General features: G+C 46.8%; 3 protein-coding genes across 5 annotated transcripts; 1 reads left to right on the top strand and 2 right to left on the bottom strand.

The window, feature by feature from the left end:
- Positions 1-1378: 1378 nt before the first annotated feature.
- On the bottom strand, positions 1379-4232 carry PQBP1 (polyglutamine binding protein 1). Its single transcript, XM_077284101.1, has 7 exons — positions 4097-4232; positions 3782-3862; positions 3309-3420; positions 2473-2573; positions 2292-2399; positions 2151-2208; positions 1379-1635 (listed from the first exon to the last, which is right to left on the bottom strand). The coding sequence occupies exons 2-7, from the start codon at positions 3846-3848 to the stop codon at positions 1479-1481; spliced, it is 603 nt and encodes a 200-aa protein (XP_077140216.1). The 5' UTR covers positions 3849-3862; positions 4097-4232; the 3' UTR covers positions 1379-1478.
- On the top strand, positions 4177-8393 carry TIMM17B (translocase of inner mitochondrial membrane 17B). 3 transcript variants are annotated; one of them, XM_077284098.1, is made up of 6 exons: positions 4179-4324; positions 5696-5795; positions 5973-6036; positions 6121-6249; positions 6821-6931; positions 8206-8393. In XM_077284098.1, the coding sequence occupies exons 1-6, from the start codon at positions 4299-4301 to the stop codon at positions 8244-8246; spliced, it is 471 nt and encodes a 156-aa protein (XP_077140213.1). In that variant the 5' UTR covers positions 4179-4298; the 3' UTR covers positions 8247-8393. The 3 variants fall into 3 exon arrangements, with proteins under 3 accessions (XP_077140212.1, XP_077140213.1, XP_077140214.1); XM_077284099.1 differs by lacking the exon at positions 4179-4324 and adding an exon at positions 5216-5352; XM_077284097.1 differs by having other exon boundaries at positions 4177-4324; positions 5696-6036.
- Positions 7664-25611, bottom strand: LOC143805154 (uncharacterized). The gene is made up of 5 exons (XM_077284100.1): positions 25274-25611; positions 21745-21890; positions 12377-12517; positions 11541-11665; positions 7664-8627 (listed from the first exon to the last, which is right to left on the bottom strand). The coding sequence occupies exons 1-5, from the start codon at positions 25459-25461 to the stop codon at positions 8610-8612; spliced, it is 618 nt and encodes a 205-aa protein (XP_077140215.1). The 5' UTR covers positions 25462-25611; the 3' UTR covers positions 7664-8609.
- Between the last annotated feature and the right edge of the window lie 1109 nt (positions 25612-26720).

Below are 26720 nucleotides of genomic sequence, written 5' to 3'. Positions count from 1 at the left end.
GACACATCCCCTGCACTTAGCGCAATACAGCTGTAACACTATGGCCAGCATCCCTGCACATTTTCCCTTCCACCTACATGCAGGGACGCTGGCAAACTCACTGCTCCAACCATGCTGCACTTCCTTGTGGTGTGCACACGACTGCTCCCCCATTCTTAAAGGAGCAGCGTGACCACAAACTAAGGTATTTAGTATCAGAATACACCTGCAAGATGGTTACCAGACCCCTAGGAAATCACAGAAGCAACAATTAGTGTGTAGTTTCTCCTACTAGTGAGATGAGGTCCCGGTGTGGCCAGTGCCTGAACAGTACCCCCTGGTCCATGTGCAGCCTGTCCCTGAGTCAATATCCTAGACCAATGTGCCCGAAAACAGTCCGTGTCAGAAACAGCCAGAGTATCGGGAGCTGCCTAGGAGTAGTACCTGGAGACTACCTGCAGCCCAGTCTGTCTCCACCATCAGAAGCTCCAGTGAACACCAGGTATTTATTATGCTTTGCTTATAATATAGCACCATTATAGTCTGCAGCGCTTTAGACATTATCCCCATGCACACGTACACTGCCCTCATTGGGGCTCACAATCTAGATTCTCTATCAGTAGGTCTTAGGAAATCGGAGAAAATCCACACAAACACTGGGAAAACATACAAACCCCTTGCAGATGTTGTCCTAGGTGGGATTTGGACCCAGGACCGCAGAGCAACAGTGCTAACCAGTGATCCACCGTGCTGCCCATGTAGCCGCTTAGCTACGTCCTTCCTAACCAGGCCAGGTCCCGTGGCACAGTGGGTCTACAAGTCCACTCGTAGCTTCCTCTCTAGCACCCTAGTAGTCAGTACACGGGCGGCACGGTGGCACAGCGGTTAGCACTGCAGCCTTGCAGCGCTGGAGTCCTGGGTCAAACCCCACCAAGGACAACATCTGCAAAGAGTTTGTATGTTCTCTCCGTGTTTGCGTGGGTTTCCTCCAGGTACTCCAGTTTCCTCCCACACTCCAAAGACATACTGATAGGGAATTTAGATTGTGAGCCCCATCGGGGACAGTGATGATAATGTGTGCAAAATGTAAAGCGCTGCGGAATATGTTAGCGCTATATAAAAAATAAAGATTATTATTATGTAAGATAAGAGGGGTGGAGGGGCTGGCTGCCATCCCATAGCTTTGGATACATTGAGCATCACCTGAGATGGGGGAAGTAGTAAAATACACTCGTCAGTAGTCGCCTTATTTTCCATAATATTTTGTAAAAACAGTCTGCAGGATCTAGAGCGGTGGTCTCCCGTGGGTGGCTCAATACAACCGCGATACCATAAACTTGACGCACTGTGACGCTAGTCAAAATCATCCATCTTGTCCGCATTAGTCATTATCAGAGGCTCATGTTTTAGAACACTTTATTTCACACACAACACATCACTCTGAGCGAGGGAAACTGTACAAAGCTGAAAGACACGGATTCTCCTAGAGAAAAGCATCCTCATTCCAGGGGTTTAGCACGAGAGGCTTCAGCATTAGCCCTTAACACGGCCCCTGGACTGGGATATGGCCTCTGTTGAAACAAGGGTCCTGCAGCTGTGGTGTCTGCCCCGGTTTTGGCCTCATTTCTTTTTGGAAGTCCAGTAGACCAAGTACCTCTGAAAACGGCAACATAAACAGTGAGATTACAATCCTAATAGAATGATTTCCTTTCCAAGCTGAAGTTATCTGGTAAGAAGGACACATATACAGTGACTGCACCAGCAGAATAGTGAGTGCAGCTCTGGAGTATAATACAGGATGTAACTCAGGATCAGTAATGTATGTACACAGTGACTGCACCACCAGAATAGTGAGTGCAGCTCTGGAGTATAATACAGGATGTAACTCAGGATCAGTAATGTATGTACACAGTGACTGCACCAGCAGAATAGTGAGTGCAGCTCTGGATATAATACACTATGTAACTCAGGATCAGTAATGTATGTACACAGTGACTGCACCAGCAGAATAGTGAGTGCAGCTCTGGATATAATACACTATGTAACTCAGGATCAGTAATGTATGTACACATTGACTGCACCAGCAGAATAGTGTGTGCAGCTCTGGGGTATAATACAGGATGTAACTCAAGATCAGTAATACATGTACACTGACTGCAGCTCTTGCATACCTTGGAGCATCAGAATAAGCACTTGGATCCATGGGATCGATCTCTTCTTCTTTTCTCCCTGTGAATAGAGACACTCCAGTTATTCTGACAGCTACCTACTCTTTTAGCAGAGATCCTGTTTACAAGCTCTTGGTGAAGCACCTTTTTTGGGTTTCTGATATGGAGCAATTTCTTCCCTTCGGATGTGTCTCCTCTCCTTGATCTCTTCTCTCTCCGGCCTTTCTGATTTCTCTGGCCGCTCCTCTGATTCTGAATAGTGTAATTTGACTATGAATATTAAGAGAACATAACAACAAGAAAGCTACAGATAGATTGTCGCTACCTTTCTGTTTAGAAGGGCATTTGGTGATTATAGCGTTGGGGTCATGTGGCGATAACCAGGACACCATATCTGTCTCCACATTCCAGTAATACGGGAGGCCACTGTGCAGAAGGGAGGAAAAAATACAAAATAATTTACATCTCCTGTCACAAGTTAAGACCCTGATATAACTAATACAAAGACCATCACCAGCCATGATCCACACAGATCATCATCCCATGTGATGTGTGCAGGATATCACCAGCGACTCTGCCTGTATATAACAGATGTACAGAGGGGGCTGCCATTGACCAGAGATGCCATAACATGTGGCCGCCCTTACATATTCCCTCACCAGCGACTCTGCCTGTATATAACACATGTACAGAGGGGGCTGCCATTGACCACAGATGCCATCACATGTGGCCGCCCTTACATATTCCCTCACCAGCGACTCTGCCTGTATATAACACATGTACAGAGGGGGCTGCCATTGACCACAGATGCCATCACATGTGGCCGCCATTACATATTCCCTCACCAGCGACTCTGCCTGTATATAACACATGTACAGAGGGGCTGCCATTGACCACAGATGCCATCACATGTGGCCGCCCTTACATATTCCCTCACCAGCGACTGTGCCTGTGTATATAACAGATGTACAGAGGGGCTGCCATTGTCCACAGATGCAATCACATGTGGCCGCCCTTACATATTCCCTCACCAGCGACTCTGCCTGTATATAACACATGTACAGAGGGGCTGCCATTGACCACAGATGCCATCACATGTGGCCGCCCTTACATACTCCCTTGGCATTCATGTATACAGCCCGATTGGCTGCAGATCCTCACCATATCAGGTCATACACCTTGTACCAGTGGGGAGGGAGATTCTCTATCCGCGTAGCCTCATAGTCCACGTTGTCATCATCATAGTCTTCAGCAATGACCTCCTCTGCCGCCTCTGGGGAAGAGCATACAGAAAATGTGAGTGCCGATTAAACGATGTTAAAAATGCAACTTATTCACCATTTTCAAGATGTCTGTTTGCTGTCAGTGAACGGTAACATTTAGGACTAATATGTGGAGTGCTGTGCATCCGAGCGCTCTCTGGTCACTACCTCTGCACCTGGGTGTGATCAGGAGAGGTTTGCAGGTCACAAAGGTCTCCATTCATCTGCAGCAAGCAGAGCTCTGGACACCCTTGCACATGAGAGAGTTACAGAACTTTTCACTAGCAGCGGCGCTATATGGTCTGACACAGCGGGCCTCAGCAGCGGGTCATCAGTTTTTGGGGTGTGCGGTGCAGGCTGGTGACAACTTACCGGCTTCCACGTGTTTCAGGATCCCTCTTTTCGCCAATCGAGCTTGAAGGGCCAAAGGCAGCGGCATCGCGAGTCACCAACCTGCAGGTATAGACACTGGTGAGAGGTGCCAGCCCCAAAATGTGCCCAGACCCCACACTGCTCCCAAAGGCACCGCTGAGTGGTGACCCCCAGAACTCTAGCGCCACTACTGCTCCACACTCTGATGGTACTTGTGGTACACCAGGCTGCTAGGGGAAGCTGACACTTGCAGTCTTGCACCAGTTACAAACACATGACCCCTCCCAGGATAAAGCTGAGAGCAAATATACAAACCCAGCTCTGCGTGCGCCGCCGCTCTCCTCTTAGTATTCCCCTCCCGTTTGTGGAGGTCGCAGGCTGATGGCGTCACTGATCCGCAAGGTTGTGCGTTCCACGTCTCGCTTCCGATCTGTTGCCAATGGGAAGTGCTTTATTTTCCCATGTGATCTAATGCTCTTAAAGCGGCCGACGTCACTTCCACTGCTGGCCCCAAAGAATGGAGGAATATGTGCGGGAACCATGGTAACGCAGGGCATGACGGGAATGTATCGCTGCCTGTAGCTATGTGGCAAAGTGTTGGCACTTTAGGAGAGGTCAACACCCCAGTGCATTCTGGGAGGCAGCATGTACAGCTGCGCAGAGGTTGCCGGGAAATTTGGTTTCCCAGACTCTTGTCGTCAGTGGCAACCAATCAGAGCTCAGCTTGTATTTTGTAATCTTCCATGAGAAAATGAAGAGGACTGTGATTGGTTGCTATGGGAAGCATGGAGGCTTCTCCTTAGCAACGCTTTGGATACTTGGCCCTGCTCGCTAATTAGGGCCATCTGCTCTCATGCAGCTCACATCGCTTGGGACACAATTTCGACCATTTTTGTCCCGCACCGCTTGTGACCCTGCGCTGAATGAGATCAGACGGATTCCAGCTTCTTAGGCTACTTTCACACTAGCGTTAACTGCAATACGTCGCAAATGCGTCGTTTTGCCGAAAATACGCATCCAGCAAAAGTTCTTGCTGGATACGTTTTTTCGTCATAGACTAACATTAGCGACGCATTGCAAAACGTCGCGTCCGTTTTGCGACGCTTGGGCGTGTGGTAGCGGACCGTCGGGAGAAAAAAACGTTACATGTAACGTTTTTTGCTCCCGACGGTCCGCTTTTTCCGACCGCGCATGCGCGGCCGGAACTCCGCCCCCACCTCCCCGCACTTCCCTGCACCTCACAATGGGGCAGCGGATGCGTGGGAAAAATGCATCCGCTGCCCCCGTTGTGCGGCGGAGACCACGCTAGCGTCGGGAACCTCGGCCCGACGCACAGCGACGGGTTGTTCCCGACGCTAGTGTGAAAGTAGCCTTACCCGTTCACAATCTCTGCGTGCTGTCAGGGAATGGCAATCCTCCTGTCCTGAAGCTGAGGGTGCCTTCTCCTTTCTCAGATAATCCGCCAGAAAGTGTTTCTATTCCTTGATGGCAATATATGTGCCGACATTCTCAGCACAAGTGTCTGTTATCTCTCTACAGCCTCCTTCCTATACATAAAGGCCTATGTGGAGGTAGGCAATAGAGGAGACCCCCATAGCTTGCGAACTACAGCTCCCAGCTTGCTCTGACAGTCTGGTAATGGGACTGACATCATGGGAATTGTAGTTTTGCTACCTGATTGCCTTTTACGCTGGTCAGATGTGATGGATGCGGTTGGAGTTTTGCTAACACGTCAGCAAGCAGAGGTACTATCTGTAGTGATGACACGGGGACATGTCTGACCTCTGTGGTGACGTCTTAGTATTAATTTTTCGCTTTCACCAACTCTATCCAGTGGCAAGATGAAATATTGTAAAAAGTGGACTTGTCCTTTGAATCTTTCGCAGAGTAACAGCTGCCATTTTGCTTTTCCAGCCCCTGGAGGATTGTCGATGACTGCGGCGGAGCCTTTACAATGGGACTCATCGGGGGAGGGGTATTTCAGTCAATTAAAGGGTTCAGAAATGCTCCGGTGGTGAGTATATCCTGTCGTGTTACTCTTACAGGAGTACTCCGATGCATAACCTGTGTGACCACCACTTCATTCCCTGACTGCAGAGCCTTGGCCCCCGCTCCTGCACTGCCCGCTGCTGGCGAAGAAGGCTCCAGCATCGTTGGGTCCACTACATTAACTCCTGTTCTTTCTTTGCAGGGGTACAAGCACCGTCTGCGGGGCAGTATGAATGCTGTTAAAATCCGCGCTCCACAGATAGGAGGTGAGGTCTGTGATTGGGGTACTTGTTTTGATACTATCCCCCCACTCCATTACGCCCCCTCACTGTCTCTCTGTTATTGTACAGGCAGCTTTGCGGTGTGGGGGGGCTTGTTCTCCACTATTGACTGTGGTCTGGTGAAGCTTCGTGGGAAGGAGGACCCCTGGAATTCCATCACCAGCGGAGCTCTTACCGGGGCCGTGCTGGCGTCTCGCAGTAAGAAACCTCTCGCCCCTTTTAGATTCTTCATACTTGTGGACATTTCTAAATTCCCATAGAAGACGCAGGATAGAAGATTTTCCATTTACATGTTACACTAATACAGTGAGATGTGGCCCCTGACCATAGGATGGAGGACTTTACTATGAGGGGGCATTCATGGGGCCAATGCATGGGATATGGCGTTATCAGCCAGTCAGTGACCAACTATGTAATCTAGAGATGGCCTCGGCCTACCAGAGAGATGATGATCTCTTTTGGCAATGGAAGTCTTGAGTGTGGGATATTTGTACTTCTTAATATTCAAAGGTTAAGGGAAAAATAATGGGAACAGGGCGCCTCATTGAATCTTTGCAGTTGGCTCAGTGAGGCGGTAAATGCCTTAGGCCCCCACAGACAGTCACTTGGATCCGCTTAAATTAAAATGGGGAAAAGTAGCAGAAATCCTTGGACAATAAACGTACACAACCACTCTGCTGGTCACTGTCCTGAACGATGACTCTGTAGGGATCTGCTCATTACAAGTCTGCCTGAATAATCGTCAGCGCTACTGTGCTTCATTCCTTAGGTGGACCACTGGCTATGGTGGGCTCAGCGCTGATGGGGGGGATATTATTGGCGCTCATAGAAGGTGTCGGCATCCTCCTCACCCGCTACACGTCACAGCAATTTCAAAACCGTAAGTTCTCTAAACAATAGAGTGCGAACGAGCAAAAGACCATTTGTGCTAAAATGAATTGATTATTAGAACAATCTTGTGGACTGAATGAATAAGCTAAATAAAAATATATTTCACCTTTATATAATAGATCGGATTAACAAGTATTCTGAGATGATGGCCCGGGTGTAACCATATGGGGTTTAAACAAATGGATATATCGCCTGCATAGGGATTTGCCCAAATGCAATTAAAGGCATCAAGTGCAAACGGCGCATACAGCAGACTGCAACCATGCATGTAGGATCCACGTATATAGTGGGAGGATGGATGTGCGGTATGTATAATGCTAGAATAACTACGGACTAACAGGCATCTACATTACTATCATTATACATACCGCATGCCGTCCTACTATATACGTGGATCCTACATGCATGGTTGCAGTCTGCTGTATGCGCCGTTTGCACTTGATGCCTACCCTTCTTCTATGCAGGCGATATATCCATTTGTTTAAACCCCATATGGTTACACCCGGGCCATCATCTCAGAATACTTGTCAATCGGATCTATTATATAAAGGTGAAATATATTTCTATTTGGCTTATTCATTCAGTCCACAAGATTGTTCTAATAATCCATTTCACTTCAGCACAAATTCTCTTTTGATTTTTAGTTTCCAACTAATTTTGCAAATGGTGGATTTTTGCTATTTATTTGCAGCTCGTGAAACAGACACAGGTAACAGCGTCATTGTGGTTATTTACAGCTTTATAGAGTACAAACAACTTTTATTTTAAAGGGTCACACAACTTAAGCCTCTTGTAAAGTGACACTTGGTGGTCCCATTGCTGGAGAAACCCTTCTCTCCCAAGACTTCATCTCGTGGGAAAGAGTTGGGAGGCCGCCATTCATATCAGACGGTCAACTGGTTCCACCCAAATTGTCAATTTGGCTGACTTTCATCTAATGTGTATGGGGGGCCTTTATGTCCAACTGTTGATTATTATCTGAGAATGCTACAGGCTGCCATTGCAGGGAGCATATAGTATTCTACAGCTCTGTTGTGGTTGATGGAGGGGTCCCAGAGTAGCCCACTCTTTATTCACCCTGCCATGTCATGATTTTGCCTCCATCAGCTCTGTACCACTTCTTTCTGGTGCCATCTCCACTCCAATATTGTGTGACGGGGACCCAGTCTGTAGCTACCCCCGTTCTGTCCACATTTCGAGGGGGGCATCATTGAGGGATGAGCATGCAGCTCCTTTACTAGTCTTTGTTGGTTTATTTTACAGCCAGTCCATTTGCAGAGGGGCCAAGCAATATACCGCACTGACGCTGGAAAGCGACGGCCGCTCAGGCTTTTTATTTCAATGGTGGTGATGTAGAAGACTTGCGATACAGGTTAAGGAAGAATATGGGATTTGTATAAGTGAAGCGTTCTTATCCTTCTGTATAGTAATAAACAGTGTTCATTGTATAACGTGTGACCCTCAGCGTGTGTATTGTACGATTACCCCCAGCGTGCAGGAGAATGGGGGTGTTTGGCATGTTTTCTGACAGACACATTAATTCTGTTTATTTCCATTTGTCCAGTAAGAATCCCTCATACAATTCCCATTACAGGGCAACGAAGAAGAAATGTTTCTAGAAACGGACACTTTTACTTGGCCGTTGAGTTCGGTCAGTTCTTCAGTTTTCAGTAGCGAGGGTGAATCTGAAAAGACAAAGCAGACAATGTTGTGTGTAACTGGCTAGTACTACTGCACATGTCTGATACCAGTGGTGGACAACGTGTGGCCATTGTCTGCAGCCTTGGCCTTCTGGGCACATATACCAGTCTGTGGCTGGCGACTGCTCACATGCAGCTTCCATGCTGACGAGGAATGGCACAGGGACAGGTAAGTACTAATGCGGCCATGGGAAGCCATCTATGGGACCTTCATACACTGCTCAAAAAATAAAGGGAACACTTAAACAACAGAATATAATTCCAAGTAAATTAAACTTCTGTGAAATCAAACTGTCCTCTTAGGAAGCAACACTGATTGACAATCAATTTCACATGCTGTTGTGCAAATGGAATAGACAACAGATGGGAAATTATTGGCAATTATCAAGACACAATCAATAAGGAGTGGTTCTACAGGTGGGGAACACAGACCACATCTCAGTACCAATGCTTTCTGGCTGATGTTTTGGTCACTTTTGAATGTTGGTTGTGCTTTCACACTCGTGGTAGCATGAGACGGACTCTACAACCCACACAAGTGGTTCAGGTAGTGCAGCTCATCCAGGATGGCACATCAATGCGAGCTGTGGCAAGAAGGTTTGCTGCAAGGAGGAACAGGAGGAGCACTGCCAGAGCACTGCAAAATGACCTCCAGCAGGCCACAAATGTGCATGTGTCTGCACAAACGGTTAGAAACCGACTCTATGAGGATGGTCTGAGTGCCCGACGTCCACAGATGGGGGTTGTGCTTACAGCCCAACACCGTGCAGGACGCTTGGCATTTGCCACAGAACACCAGGATTGGCAAATTCGCCACTGGCGCCCTGTGCTCTTCACAGATGAAAGCAGGTTCACACTGAGCACATGTGACAGAGTCTGGAGACGCCATGGAGAGCGATCTGCTGCCTGCAACATCCTTCAGCATGACCGGTTTGGCAGTGGGTCAGTAATGGTGTGGGGTGGCATTTCTTTGGAGGGCCGCACAGCCCTCCATGTGCTCGCCAGAGGTAGCTTGACTGCCATTGGGTACCGAGATGAGATCCTCAGACCCCTTGTGAGACCATATGCTGGTGCGGTTGGCCCTGGGTTCCTCCTAATGCAGGACAATGCCAGACCTCATGTGGCTGGAGTGTGTCATCAGTTCCTGCAAGATGAAGGCATTGAAGCTATGGACTGGCCCGCCCGTTCCCCAGACCTGAATCCGATTGAACACATCTGGGACATCATGTCTCGCACCATCCACCACAGTCTTGCACCACAGACTGTCCAGGAGATGGCGGATGCTTTAGTCCAGGTCTGTGAGGAGATCCCTCAGGAGACCATCCGCCGCCTCATTAGGAGCATGCCCAGAAATTGTAGGGGAGGTCATACAGGCACGTGGAAGCCACACACACTACTGAGCATCATTTCCTTGCCTTGAGGCATTTCCACTGAAGTTGGATCAGCCTGTAGTTTGATTTTGAGCATCATTCAAACTCCAGACATCCATGAGATATTAATTTTGATTTACATTGATAATTTTTATGTTTTATTGTTCTCAACGCATTCCACTATGTAGTGAGTAAAGATTTACAACTGGAATATTTTAGTCAGTGATATCTAGGATGTGGGATTTTAGTGTTCCCTTTATTTTTTTGAGTAGTGTATATTGGCAGGATTTGGGTCTCCTGACCCCTAGATGGGACTTCACAGAAGGCTGGATGAGGCGGCCATGCATGTAGGTTATGAGGGTATTGAAATATTTGGCTGTTTTGGCAACCTACATAAATGACAATAGGGAGGGACCTAGGTATGGTCTCTTGGTTTTTGCACTTCTCGCCCTGGGATGTAATCCTACATGATGGGGAGGGTGATGTATGGAGCAGGCTAAGGCGCTCCGACTTCTGGTCATGAAGGGGGTGAATAATTCTGAGACTAATAAGTAAAAGTGGCATTTAGAGGAGAATTTGGAAAAATCACTTATCGATGATGTGAATTAATTTGCAAGACCAGTTCCATCTGCCAAGTCAGTGTGGCCTTCTGTTAGGGACCCTTAGAGCTGCTTCTGACCTGCCAACATATGCGGCTCTTCTTTTACTTAGCCGACCCAGCGTGATGTCACGTGCGTCACACTGCATTGATGCCTTACTGCCTGGCCATCTAATAAGGAGGACCGCAAGGCTCCTGTCCACGGGCCACAGATCACCGACGTGACCCTCTGGTCCTGCGAATCGACTGACACCAATTTCTCTCCTCCTGTTCAGCTACTTACATTGATCTTTGGTTTATTGCAAACAGCAGAAAGTTGTTGATTCTACTGATAAACTGTATTTCCCATGGAGGTGAATAATTTTGTTTGCTTCTATAGAGGAGCCTTGTAGATTGCTATCCATGTACAACGCACAGATCTAGACATAAAGCGAAGCTCTACATCTGGAGCACATATCATCACCATGGGTGCAGTGAATATTCTTAAAGCCTCGTTAGTCCTTTTCCCTGTTATTACACCTACAGAAAGGAGACCACTGAAATGACAGAATGAGACCTCCAGCCTTAGCACCGCACGTCGTCAATAGGTTGTCAAATAGGTGTTAATGTTGTCGGCACCAAATAATCACAGCCACTATCTGAACTCCTACGTAAAATGAATTTCCCTAGTTCATGTTATGGGCACGTCGCATCTAATTAACCCCGTACACCTCCATCAGGATAAGTGTTGGTATGGCATGTGGAAAAGCTGAGTGATATCCAATTAACCCCTTACACAGGGTTAAATCTCAGCGTTGTGAATACTTTGGGGAGCTCCAGATCCTGGTAACGATCTCTTGGTTCTATCCAAGACTAAAGTGTAGAGATTTCACAAATTGGCCCCAGCAGGGGGCAGCAGTAGCTTCCTGTATATTATTGCGGTGGTCTAACCTTGGTGGTCTTAATACGGCCTCCTAGGAAACAGATCCAGCCAGAGTTATCGGGAAGGGTTTGGCATTCCTCTTCCTGCAGACAAGGCTCCATGTCACACCACCATTTCCCCATCACGATGGAAGCTGTGGATATGATCGCAGGGTTATAGGTGCAATTATCTGCTTATCTTCCCAGAATCGGCCCCCCGTCCCGGTCCTTGGGATGTGTCTGGTCTTGCAGTACAGCTCTATTGTAATGAATGGCACTGAACTGCAATACCACACACATGCTGTAGACAGGGCTGGCGCTGTTTCTGGAAGGTGGCGGCCATGTTTTTCTATTCCTGGACAACTGTTCCACATCTCCATAGGGTAGGTGTATATATAATGCCATGAAACATGTCCACCTCCACTTTTTATGTTCCACTCACTGGTCCCATTTGTCAAAAAATACATCATAACTCTTTGAACAAAACGAATACACTGTGTTATGCTTGGCGCAAAGCCCAAGGGGTCACCAAACGCCAAAGAGAGGACCCCTGTGACATGTCCCGCTCATTGGGCCGCACTTTAGGCATAATATAGTATATCTGTTTTTGCCCTGACTGTTCCCTTAAATGGTAACCCATCTTCCTCCTTAGACTGATCATTCTAAAAATTAATTCTAAATTCTCCATTAGGGGGCGCCAGTCCATTGGCTTTTACATGCCATTAACTATCCCAGGGAGACGAGATATAAAATCCTATAATGTGACGGGTTCACCCAGAGAAGTGGAGCAGTGATGAGCGTTATATAGGGGACAGTATATTGGTGTATACATTGCACCCCTCCCCTGGGGTAACTACCCGACTTACCATCCACACATGACGGTTTGTCCCGGGTCGTCCCAGCCACTTTTCCCGGCAGGCAGGAGCACTGCACTGTCTGCGATCGCTCCTCGATACGGTTCCTGTTACAACAGCGATGAGCCGACACCACCCGACAGGTGCCACCAGCTGTGTGGTATATAATTACGGGGTCACTTACATTAGGATAGACCCTACAGGGCACATGCCAAGGCATCAGCTTTTAAAGGGGTGGTATATGACAAGATAAAAGGGTCTGCTTTCTCTTATTTCATAGCGCCCCCCCAGGCCATAGGCTGTGTCTGGTATTGCAGCTTGGCTCCATTCTAACCCCTTAATGACGGAGCCAAATTTTAAATATCTGCCCAGTGTCACTTTGTGGTAATAACTCTGGAATGCTTCAACAAATTCTAGTAATTTTGAGACTCTTTTTTCATGACACATTATACTTTATGGTAATAGTAAATTTAGGTTGATATGTTTTGTGTTTATAAAAAAAAAAAATCAGAAATTTGACAACAATATTAAAAAAAAATAGCCATTTTCAAACTTTGATTATCCCTTTGATCCAGATAGTCATGCCACAGAAAACCATAAATACATAACATTTCCCACATGTCGGCTTTACATCAGCACCATTTGTTAAATGTTTTATTTTGTCAGCATTTTAGGAGGTTTACAAATGTAGCAACAATTTTTCATTTTTTCAAGGAAATTTACAAAATGTATTTTTTAGGGACCTATCCATGTTTGAAGTGACTTTAGGGGTCCTATATATTGGGAAACCCCCAACCTGATACCATTTTAAAAACAACCCCCCCCCCCCCCCCACCTGACATGCTGAAAACTGCAGTCAGGTAGTTTTTTAACCCCTCAGAGGCTTTTCAGGAATTACCGTAATACAAAATGGCATGATAGGATTGAAAATGTGTATTTTAACCACCTAATTGCCGCTAACTTCTGAACAGGTCACTGTAGCCGTCTAGGCCGCTATTTGGTCATGAATTGCCATGGCAATCACCAGGACCACACAATTATGATCTGAGGGCACCAGTTGGGATAAAGAAGAAGCCCCCACACTCTGTTAACCATTTATATGATGTAGTCATTATTGACAGCAGCATCTAAAGGTACCTTCACACGAAACGACATCGCTAGCGATCCGTGACGTTGCAGCGTCCTGGATAGCGATATCGTTTCGTTTGACACGCAGCAGCGATCAGGATCCTGCTGTGATGTCGCTGGTCGCTGAATAAAGTCCAGAACTTTATTTGGCCGTCCGATCGCCGTGTATCGTTGTGTTTGAAAGCAAAAGCAACGACACCAGCGATGTTTTACACTGGTAACCAGGGTAAACATTGGGTTACTTCAAAATGCAATGCCCCCAATCAAAAAATATTTTTTCAGCAAGGTAGGACTGTAGTTAAATCATAAAATATAACTTTTAATAAATATTACTAAAAAAAGCCCCACAGGCTCATAAAACAACATGAATCACAACATACAAATACATATGCTGGCTGCTACAACCAATGAGCTATCTATGATAATGCTCCAAAAAACCAGCACGGTGGGAACACACCACCACCTTATTCATAAAGACTGACCATGTGCAAGAGGTATCTTATCTCATAAACCTCCTATATAATACATGTCATAAAAAAATAAATTAAACTCAAGGGGAGTATTTAATTGCTGTTAGTAATCAGAACAATCTCACCCAAGATGAAAGTTGCTTCACGAAAATGCTGTGGTCAGGAAATCCATATATGTAAGGTGGCACTCTGCGTGCCCGTTCCAAACCTCACTCGTGTGGATCCCGCCACCTGCTTATTCTTCCCTCATTCAAAGTTTCTCCCAACGCGTTTCTCGTGGCGATATCATCAGGGGAGAGGCCACTTCACAAGATTCATTTAGAATGTGTGTCGTCCATCCGGCACACCTAGGAGGGTCGGCTTTCCCGTATGCAGCTCGTACCTTTATGCACTGCGCCGCCATCACTGAATGTGTGACGCAACCGGCGCTGCATCCGGGTTCCGGTTTACATGCGATCACATGATCCTAAATGAAAGGATCATGTCCGCGTGAAGCGCTAGTGACACGCAAGCGTCACTTCCGGTCACAGAAAGAGGTGGAAAACTCCACCCACCGGAGAAATACTTAGCGTTGTGTACATGAAAATGGACACACGCAGTGTCCAAAAGCAGGTAGAGAGAATTTTAACCCCTAAGATACCTTAATCACAGGTATTGTAAGCCTTACTCCCATGGGGGAAATCAGTAACTCAAATATATAAAAATATGAATAAGTCCTACAACCTCCATGTCCCGGAGGGAGAACATAAACTGGCATTGGTGGTCACTGAAGCACAGGGTATCAAAACTGCCACAACCTAGAAGCATTTATAAGGGGTACAAAAAACATGGCAGAATCCTCAAAGGAGTACATAACACTATGCCACAAAACAACTCATATTACCAAACCAGAGAAGTCACCGTTAGAAAAACCATTATTTATATCACAGGAGTCAGTTACACCATCATTAGGAGTCAGTTAAATCATCATTATAATCAGTTGAACCATGATTAGAAAAACCATTATTTATATCACAGGAGTCAGTTAAACCATCATTAGATGACCATTGGAGACCTAGTGGGGCACGGGCCAACTATTTTCCCTAAATGGGCCCTACAAATCATGCCTGCCTAGCCAGTGGGGGTTGGCACCCTAAGTACGAGAGTCGGCGCCCCCACTCCGCGGCGGCTATCCCTATAAAGCCCTCACAGTCCCTAATTTTAATAATGAACTAACTAAGTGCCCGAACAAGGAACTACAAATATCAAATAGTAAAGATAGAAAGGGGGAGGTTATTGGGAGAGACTACAGAAGGACCACTGTCAATGCTTATTGCATATGTGCATTCATAAAAAACATGCAAAGGTTAGGATCTCATTGAGGCCCAGTGGTTGTTGTGTTTTAAGACGAAATATCCACTTCGTCTCGCATTGCAGTATCCTCCTGTCCCAATCGCCACCCCTTACCGGTGCCACTACTCTATCAATCCCCATGAACTTCAGGCCCGATGCATCCCCGTTGTGTGCAATGGTCATATGCCTAGCCAGTGGTGTATCTCTCTTTAAAGCAATGTCCCTCAAATGTTCACCCACCCTTCTCCTAAATTCACGGATGGTCTTTCCGACATATTCCATGCCACACGGGCAAGTTGCCTTATACACTACCCCCTTAGACCGACAATTAATGAAGTGACGGATCTTGTATTCTCGTTTGGTGACATTGCTTTTAAAGACCAGGCCTGTTTCCATCACCGGACAGCCCACACATCCACTACAACGGTAGCAGCCTTTAGACTTGTTAGTCAACCATATTTCATTTTTTGGAGGGGAGAAGTGGCTATGTACAATTCTGTCTCCTATTGATCTACCTTTTTGAAAGGTGATCAGGGGATGAGGTCCCACCAGGTCCCCAATGTCATCGTCCATCCTTAATATCGACCAATGTCTGTCCAGGATTGATCTCACTTGGTCTGCTCCTGAGTTAAAAGTGGTGATAAACCGACTCATGGCAGATTCCCCTTCTCGTGGGGGTGGATTTAACAAGGCAGTTCTACTTAAACCCCTCGTTTCCCTATAGGCTTTCCGAAGGACACCATCAGGATAGCCTCTGTTTTGAAAACGCTGACGAAGGTCAGTTGCCCGTTCCTGATCGTCAGACTCTGAAGAGCAGTTACGACGAATCCTCATGTACTGCCCTTTAGGAATACCCTTTTTCAACGGGTGGGGGTGGTGACTCTCCCACCTCAAAAGGGCATTCGTAGAGGTAGGTTTTCGATATGTTTTAGTATCCACATGGCCATCAGGGGTCTTTTGAATCAGAATGTCCAAAAAAGAAAGTTTTTCTCTGTGATATTCAAAAGTAAATTTCAAGCCCAAAGGGTTTACATTCAATTTGGTTACGAAGTTTTTCAGCTCCGAGATCTCCCCATTCCAAACTAACAGGACATCGTCTATATAACGTGCCCAAAACATTATTTTTGAGCACTCCACGTCATATAGATCCCCGAAGACAATTGTCTCCTCCCACCAGCCCAGGAGCAAATTTGCATACGATGGCGCACAAGAATTGCCCATCGCAGTGCCCCTGAGCTGGTGGAAGATCTTGCCATTAAATGTGAAGATGTTTTTAGTAAGGCAAAACTCCAGTAATTCCAAGACAAACATATTGTGGCCCGTACACTGCTGACCCCTGCCCTTTAGGTAGTATTTCACTGCTTCTATTCCATCCATATGATTTATGGAAGAATATAAGGCCTCCACATCTATACTACATAGTATGGATTGGGGGTCGAGGGTCAAATCCTCCAATTTACGTAGGAGATCTGTTGAATCCCTTGTGTAGGAGTTAAGGGCTAAAACAAAGGGTTTCAAAACTTTATCTAAATATACCCCAACGTGATGACAAATGCCTTCAATACCAGACACAGTATGAATGCACATATGCAATAAGCATTGACAGTGGTCCTTCTGTAGTCTCTCCCAATAACCTCCCCCTTTCTATCTTTACTATTTGATATTTGTAGTTCCTTGTTCGGGCACTTAGTTAGTTCATTATTAAAATTAGGGACTGTGAGGGCTTTATAGGGATAGCCGCCGCGGAGTGGGGGCGCCGACTCTCGTACTTAGGGTGCCAACCCCCACTGGCTAGGCAGGCATGATTTGTAGGGCCCATTTAGGGAAAATAGTTGGCCCGTGCCCCACTAGGTCTCCAATGGTCATCTAATGATGGTTTAACTGACTCCTGTGATATAAATAATGGTTTTTCTAATCATGGTTCAACTGATTATAATGATGATTTAACTGACTCCTAATGATGGTGTAACTGACTCCTGTGATATAAATAATGGTTTTTCTAACGGTGACTTCTCTGGTTTGGTAATATGAGTTGTTTTGTGGCATAGTGTTATGTACTCCTTTGAGGATTCTGCCATGTTTTTTGTACCCCTTATAAATGCTTCTAGGTTGTGGCAGTTTTGATACCCTGTGCTTCAGTGACCACCAATGCCAGTTTATGTTCTCCCTCCGGGACATGGAGGTTGTAGGACTTATTCATATTTTTATATATTTGAGTTACTGATTTCCCCCATGGGAGTAAGGCTTACAATACCTGTGATTAAGGTATCTTAGGGGTTAAAATTCTCTCTACCTGCTTTTGGACACTGCGTGTGTCCATTTTCATGTACACAACGCTAAGTATTTCTCCGGTGGGTGGAGTTTTCCACCTCTTTCTGTGACCGGAAGTGACGCTTGCGTGTCACTAGCGCTTCACGCGGACATGATCCTTTCATTTAGGATCATGTGATCGCATGTAAACCGGAACCCGGATGCAGCGCCGGTTGCGTCACACATTCAGTGATGGCGGCGCAGTGCATAAAGGTACGAGCTGCATACGGGAAAGCCGACCCTCCTAGGTGTGCCGGATGGACGACACACATTCTAAATGAATCTTGTGAAGTGGCCTCTCCCCTGATGATATCGCCACGAGAAACGCGTTGGGAGAAACTTTGAATGAGGGAAGAATAAGCAGGTGGCGGGATCCACACGAGTGAGGTTTGGAACGGGCACGCAGAGTGCCACCTTACATATATGGATTTCCTGACCACAGCATTTTCGTGAAGCAACTTTCATCTTGGGTGAGATTGTTCTGATTACTAACAGCAATTAAATACAGGTCCTTCTCAAAAAATTAGCATATAGTGTTAAATTTCATTATTTACCATAATGTAATGATTACAATTAAACTTTCATATATTATAGATTCATTATCCACCAACTGAAATTTGTCAGGTCTTTTATTGTTTTAATACTGATGATTTTGGCCTACAACTCCTGATAACCCAAAAAACCTGTCTCAATAAATTAGCATATCAAGAAAAGGTTCTCTAAACGACCTATTACCCTAATCTTCTGAATCAACTAATTAACTCTAAACACATGCAAAAGATACCTGAGGCTTTTAAAAACTCCCTGCCTGGTTCATTACTCAAAACCCCCATCATGGGTAAGACTAGCGACCTGACAGATGTCAAGAAGGCCATCATTGACACCCTCAAGCAAGAGGGTAAGACCCAGAAAGAAATTTCTCAACAAATAGGCTGTTCCCAGAGTGCTGTATCAAGGCACCTCAATGGTAAGTCTGTTGGAAGGAAACAATGTGGCAGAAAACGCTGTACAACGAGAAGAGGTGACCGGACCCTGAGGAAGATTGTGGAGAAGGACCGATTCCAGACCTTGGGGAACCTGAGGAAGCAGTGGACTGAGTCTGGTGTGGAAACATCCAGAGCCACCGTGCACAGGCGTGTGCAGGAAATGGGCTACAGGTGCCGCATTCCCCAGGTAAAGCCACTTTTGAACCATAAACAGCGGCAGAAGCGCCTGACCTGGTACTTTTTTCTGATGAAAGCAAATTTTGCATGTCATTCGGAAATCAAGGTGCCAGAGTCTGGAGGAAGACTGGGGAGAAGGAAATGCCAAAATGCCTGAAGTCCAGTGTCAAGTACCCACAGTCAGTGATGGTGTGGGGTGCCATGTCAGCTGCTGGTGTTGGTCCACTGTGTTTCATCAAGGGCAGGGTCAATGCAGCTAGCTATCAGGAGATTTTGGAGCACTTCATGCTTCCATCGGCTGAAATGCTTTATGGAGATGAAGATTTCATTTTTCAGCACGACCTGGCACCTGCTCACAGTGCCAAAACCACTGGTAAATGGTTTACTGACCATGGTATTACTGTGCTCAATTGGCCTGCCAACTCTCCTGACCTGAACCCCATAGAGAATCTGTGGGATATTGTGAAGAGAAAGTTGAGAGACGCAAGACCCAACACTCTGGATGAGCTTAAGGCCGCTATTGAAGCATCCTGGGCCTCCATAACATCTCAGCAGTGTCACAGGCTGATTGCCTCCATGCCACGCCGCATTGAAGCAGTCATTTCTGCCAAAGGATTCCCGACCAAGTATTGAGTGCATAACTGAACATTATTATTTGATGGTTTTTTGGTTTGGTATTAAAAAACACTTTTATTTGATTGGACGGGTGAAATATGCTAATTTATTGAGACAGGTTTTTTGGGTTATCAGGAGTTGTAGGCCAAAATCATCAGTATTAAAACAATAAAAGACCTGACAAATTTCAGTTGGTGGATAATGAATCTATAATATATGAAAGTTTAATTGTAATCATTACATTATGGTAAATAATGAAATTTAACACTATATGCTAATTTTTTGAGAAGGACCTGTACTCCCCTTGAGTTTAATTTATTTTTTTATGACATGTATTATATAGGAGGTTTATGAGATAAGATACCTCTTGCACATGGTCAGTCTTTATGAATAAGGTGGTGGTGTGTTCCCACCGTGCTGGTTTTTTGGAGCATTATCATAGATAGCTCATTGGTTGTAGCAGCCAGCATATGTATTTGTATGTTGTGTAATATTTATTAAAAGTTATATTTTATGATTTAACTACAGTCCTACCTTGCTGAAAAAATAAACATTGGGTTACCAAGCGCAGGGCCGCGCTTGGTAACCCGATGTTTACCCTGGTTACCAGCGTAAAAGTAAAAAAAACAAACAGTACATACTCACCTGCGCGTCCCCCAGCGTCTGCTTCCTGACCCTTACTGAGCGCCGGCCCTAAAGTGAAAGTGAAAGCACAGCTGTGACGTCACCGCTGTGCTTTCACTTTCACTTTAGGGCCGGCGCTCAGTAAGGGTCAGGAAGCAGATGCTGGGGGACGCGCAGGTGAGCATGTACTGTTTGTTTTTTTTACTTTTACGCTGGTAACCAGGGTAAACATCGGGTTACTAAGCGCGGCCCTGCGCTTAGCAACCCGATGTTTACCCTGGTTACCCGGGGACCTCGGCATCGTTGGTCGCTGGAGAGCGGTCTGTGTGACAGCTCTCCAGCGACCAAACAGCGACGCTGCAGCGATCGGCATCGTTGTCGCTATCGCTGCAGCGTCGCTTCGTGTGAAGGTACCTTAAGGGGCTAAACAGATAAGGACGATGCAAACACTGATCGTGGCTGATGCAGCAAGTTGTCAGCTATAGTAATAATATAGTATAGTATAGTAATAATAATAGTGTACAGCCGACAGCTGCTGGATTGTCACCTGTATGGGGAGGCCCTTCTCTTATATCTCAGGTCAGTTAAAAGACGTATTGGCTGTCATTAAGGGGTTACGGTTATTCCCCAAATCACAAGATATCTACTAAGTATTACTTGCTGATGGCTGGGGGTCCAAATGCTGAGACCACCAGTGATTCCAAGGTCAGGACTTTGTATACCAGAAGGATTTGCAGCCGTCTTGAATGGAGCGGAGGTGTCCATGGGACTGTAGGAAATATTGACCTGCTGTACTCGGAGGTGGAACATGTGCACCTCGGCTCCATTCAAGACAGGCTGCAGAAATACTTTCGGGTTCCAGAGTCCCGCTCTCGGGATGGCCAGTAGCGAATACCCAGCGATTGGACCTTGATGGATCAGCAAGTTGTGAGAAAGTGTTTCTTAGGGTGCAACCAACAGGATTACAGCCGCATAGTTTCCTGACCTGAGTGAACAGCCTTGTAGGCATAAAATTAGTCTTTTGCTCTGGGCGGGAGCCTCTATGGTCCTGGGAATGCATCCTTACTCTGGAGGACCAGGCATAGGCAGATTACTCAGACAGGCCATTAATTCTAATTAGACCCCTGCAGTACTTGATTTCCCCTGTGGCGGTGCTGCAGGCAAAGCGAACCCCAGATGGCGGATTTCTGCTGCCGATCACTCTGTGATCGCCATATCATCTGGTCTATAAATGGCCCCTATATTTACAATGTAGGCCGTTTCTGCTGTCGAGTGAAATGACGAGGCCTCCTCGCACCTCCCGCCTTCCCATCTCTGCTATGTGGTGTGCACCCCTCCGCTATCCCTCACACTTGTTTCTCTCATCTCTCTCCATCTGTCTCCCCCACATCCCTCGTAGTCTGTGCTTCAGCCCTGTTCCTCTCTTGCTAGCAGATGGCATGTGCACACCCGGTCCTCATTTCTTAAGAGTCTGTGCCAGGATCTGGGAACATAACTGGCAAGAATAACAGTAATGATTTTTTTTTTTTTTTCCCTGGCAATGGTCAGGGCAGGAAGGCAAGCAATGGGCGGCTATGGGAATCCATGTGCTGAACTGTAGGAGTGCAACTAAGTAAGGGCGAACAGGGGAATGATGAGTGGAGGTGAAGTCAGGCAGTAGAGGAAGGCAAGGACACCATCATGGAGGCTGGAAGATGGGAGAGGGTAGGTAAGTAGGGGGATAGTATCGACAACTTACAGATGACCGGCAGCTGGTTGGTGTCTGTGAAGTACTGGTAGTGCGGAGGCCACAGCGGAGACAGGTCGGGCATCTGAACGTTGTGCTTGGCATAGGAGGCTGTGACCGCTGACCAGAAACAGGACATGGACAGGAGGACACCGAAGCTATCAGAGGAGATCAGAAAGGGAGGTTAGGTTACAGAACGTCAGGACCACACATGTACCAGAGCCACCAGGCAGACCACGGATTAGGAGGACTGAGGCGGAAAAAAACGGTGCAACAATATCCATTTGGGGCAAAACACAAGACGACGAAGAAGTTTTGGAGATTATGTATAAAAGGGCATTGACCGGCTACAAGATCACATACTACATGTCCCAGAGCAGAGTGATGAATGTAAATCAGATTGCACCTGCTGATGAGAAGCGGGATGATGACTATGTTGGGTGGTGATGATAAGCAGGATAATGAGTACGGGTGGGATTGTTCCTGGTGAAGAGAAGGTGGATGATGACTGTTGGATGGTGATATGAAGCAGGATAATTAGTACAGGTTGGATTGTTCCTGGTGAGGAGAAGGTGGATGATGACTATGTTGGGTGGTGATGATAAGCAGGATAATGAGTACAGGTGGGATTGTTCCTGGTGAGGAGAAGGTGGATGATGACTATGTTGGATGGTGATATGAAGCAGGATAATGAGTACAGGCGGGATTGTTCCTGGTGAGGAGAAGGTGGATGATGAACACAGGTTTGATGGTTCCTGATAGAAACAGGATGATAGATGTTGGTGACGTGGTTCCTAGTAGAGGGAAACGAGGCATTGATAGTAATAAATGGCTCCTGGCGATGATGACTATATTTCATGGTGATGAATGGTAGGATTAAGAGTGCAGCCTGGATTATTAATAGTGACAGGCAAGGTGATGAATAACTGGCTTGATGTTCCTGGTGATGGATACATGAATGGTTCTAGGCAGGGTGATGACTAGAGATGCACCCAGATGGTTCCTCGTAGTCTGGAGTGAACAGGGGAGCTCCTCAGGATCACTGAGTACAGGGATCCTGGTATGGCGGGATCCTTGCTGATAGTAATAAAACTAAAGATACTGCCATCAGGGCATGCTGGGAGTTCTAGTTGTAGAACGTAAAATAATGAGCGTGGAAACCAATCCTGATTTCTGTCCTCTGTAACATAGAGGCAGATTGCCACCACATGGCTTCTTTGGGGACCTTTGAGCGCGGGGCCTGCTCTGGTTGGCCTCATCCCTCTGTTAGTAGGTGGTGATGACTTTTACAGGATTGTGTAGGTAGGAAACAATAGGATGGGGAATAGGCTCCAGATCTCAAACACGTATTCCTAAAATATAAAAGAACCCGTGTTTGAGCTCCGATATGGGGTCTCGTCTCTTCTCGCTGCTGCATCATATCAAGGACACCAATTAGTGGATCACATAATGACCGGATCCAGCTCGTCCTACAGTGTGGCCCTTATACACAGAGAATAATGGGCCACGGTGGGTGTAATTGTAGTGACCAGCCACATGTAAATCCAGGCTGATGGCCGAGGCTACGACAATAAACGTAGGGGAGATAATGGAAAGTGAGTGAGAGGCCGAAGAACGAGGCACGCTGTGTACTGAGCACACGGCTCATCAGAGGGGCAGGAGGCTCCGGGGGCTGCGCAGCCCCCCGCACAAGGGTTTCATCCAGTCTTCTGATCATATATAAAAGCAGATGGAAAGCTTATTATAGATGAGACGTTTCCCAGCTTATGTGAGACCGGTATACAGGACACGAGCCGTCCGCCACCGTCTGTATATAGGGCCTTAACCCTTCCCCCGCCGTCTGTGTATAGGGCCTTAACCCTTCCCCCGCCGTCTGTATATAGGGCCTTAACCCTTCCCCCACCGTCTGTATATAGGGCCTTAACCCTTCCCCGCCGTCTGTATATAGGGCCTTAACCCTTCCTCTTTCAGATCCCTATAGACAGGACTTAACCCTTCCTCATCCAAATCCCTATAGGCAGGTCTTCTTAACCTTCCTCCTCTAAATCCCTATATACAGGCATTAACCCCCTCCTCCAAAGCCCTTTAAACAGGTCTTAACCCTTCCTCTTCCAGATCCCTATATACAGGTCTTAACCCTTCCTCCTCCAGATTCCTATATACAGGACGTAACCCTTCCTCGTCCAAATCCCTGTATACAGGACTTAACCCTTCATCCTTCAAATTCCTATATACAGGACTTAACCCTTCCTCTTCCAAATCCCTATATACAAGACTTAACCCTTCATCCTCCAGATCCCTATATACAGGTCTTAACCCTTCCTCGTCCAAATCCCTATATACAGGACTTAACCCTTCATCCTCCAAATTCCTATATACAGGACTTAACCCTTCCTCTTCCAAATCCCTATATACAGGTCTTAACCCTTCCTCTTCCAGATCCCTGTATACAAGACTTAACCCTTCATCCTCCAGATCCCTATATACAGGTCTTAACCCTTCCTCGTCCAAATCCCTATATACAGGGCTTAACTCTTCCTCCTCCAAATCCCTATATACATGATGTAACCCTTCCCCCTCCAGATCCCTATATACAGGTCTTAACCCTTTCTTCTCCAGATCCGGAGTTTGCCCTTTCCCCTCCATATCCGTATATAAATGTAGTGTACACATACATATTTAGCTTAACCCTTCCTTTCTCATCCAGAACTGTGCAAGGATGACTTAACTCTTTCTCCCCCAGCTCCTTGCCCAGGGGACTTAACCCTTCTTTTTCTACAGCTCGATATCACATACTATTAAAACTCAAACTTAACCCTTTCTTTACCAGAGTATAAAATGGAGCTATACCAGTTGAGGTAACCCTTTCAGAAGCTTATACGCCGTACTTATCCCTTTCTCCTTCCAGAGTCTCGTATTTCCCAAACCTTATCCCTTTCCCTAACTATTCCCCGTCTGGACCCTTGTAAAGCCTCATTAACCCTTCCTTGCCTGCAGCCTTATGTCGCCAGCCACGATCACCCCTCTTTTATTTGCACACCTTGGTTAACCCTTTAGCAGCCACTTTAACTGCCTCTTGATCAAGAGCCCTAAACTATGACTTCATCCTTACAGCCTGACTTCATCCTTACAGCCATTAAATATGTAGATGCGATAATAACCCTTCGTTCCCCGGAGTTACACACAGCACTGATTCATCCCTTCTGCGCTGTACATTTAGCACTTTAATACACCCTGCAATATTCTCCTTGGCACCATGGGCAGGTTACTTAACCCCAATAGTAAAAAGACAGCAAACTTTGTGCACATGGACTTTGGTCGGTATCTACAGCTTTCTCCTCTCATTCAACCCTTTCTGCCCTTTAACTTTTTCATTCATCCATGCGTCCATGCGAGCCTTACCTTGTCGCCATCCTGACTGTTGCACCTCTCTCGCAGGAGCAGCGCTCATACCTGTACCCCTATCATCATTACCATTGGGCAGCTGAGACCTCTCCCCGCCATTGGGGGTCTCCTCCTACAGGGGCTGCTGCTCACTTACCTTCGCTGTAGCCTACAGCCCATGGAATCTGGTGGAATAACAGAGCTGGGAGGATTGCTTCTTCCTCTGCTCATCATCCGGTGAGGCTGTAATCCATCTGGGATGTGAGAGTGAGGGGGAGGAGGGCTGGGTGCCATGTGTGATAACAGAGAGTGGGGAGTGATTAAGAGGAAGCAGTGGGGGTCCATGGTGCCCTGTATGAGAAGTGCCAGCTGGGTATGAGGGAGGGGATATATTCTGCCCCTCACTGTATCTTCACCTTTCCCATTGCACAGCCCACCATGCTTTCTCCTACTTTTCCCACTAGTGACTTTTGCCCACACCGTTCCATTCTCAGTTTTCCTACAGACGTGCTGCCCACGCCTCCTCCTGTTCACTTGTTCACCCTCATTCATTTCTCACCAGCTGATGCCGTCATTTCATCTCAATACTTTCCCTGGGTCCAAACTAGAACTGGGGTCTCCCATCTGTGTCCATAGATCAAGGGCTTTCATTTTTTTTTTTACCCCCGTGGGGGTGAGTAGAAATAAGAGACTGGTTTAGGCACAGAGCGTTCTCACTGGTGGGGCTCACAATCTAATTTTTCCTATTGTTAGACCCACAAGAAGTCAACTATGCTGGGGCTACACGGCCACTTTGGCCACAACATGAACGCCATAATGAATGTGCAGCGCCCCAGAGTCCTGGTCGTTGCAGTACTGATGCTCCGCCGCTAAGGGGGGCTATGGTACGTCTGATGGAACTGAAGGAGTTCACCTGACCAGGTATCACAGACACCAATGCACTTCACAGTCTGGCCTCCAGGGGGAGCTAAGGGCGCTATGTATTAGGCCACTCCTCACAGTCTGGTAAAACTGGGGGTTAGATAGGAAGTTAGACAGAAGCTGACTGGGAATCGAACAGGCAACATCCTGTGGCAGAGGGTGTTGCGGGGAGAGACTCAGGGGGGTCCTTGTCAGGAGTGGGATCCTGGCAGAGGCCTAGCGAACAGAGAGAACGTTACGGGACCGCGCCTGTACCTGATCGCGGCGGTACCCCAAGAAAGGACAAGAAGCGAGGTTTATTGTGCTGAGTGAGAAACGAGATCAACGCAACAAGGAGAAACACCGGTAGGAGTCGTGCTGTAAGACGAGGCAACATCCTACTGAGGCGCGCAGCCGGTGGCCGGAACGCCGAGGAAGTATAGAGCTCCAGGCCTAACTTCAAACCTACGGCAGGACAGTCAGTTATAGGCGGGCTGTCTCACTCAATTCACCTAAGAAGACATAGGGGGCAACAACTGGAGAGGGGCGACACTAGGGTCCCGGAAGACCTCCGAGCCTACCCGTCATACGGGTGCGTCCTAGCCATATGATCTGGGGGACGAAGCAGAACATCATAATCGAATTGTGAGGGAACTTCAGTAACAGACACAACAGTTGTGGGGACTATCCCGTAAGCACAGCAG

The sequence above is a fragment of the Ranitomeya variabilis genome, chromosome 2, assembly GCF_051348905.1.
Source record: "Ranitomeya variabilis isolate aRanVar5 chromosome 2, aRanVar5.hap1, whole genome shotgun sequence".
NCBI lineage: Eukaryota > Metazoa > Chordata > Amphibia > Anura > Dendrobatidae > Ranitomeya > Ranitomeya variabilis.
The sequence above is the reverse complement of the archived record's forward strand: the minus strand, read 5'-3'. Positions and strand labels throughout refer to the sequence as shown.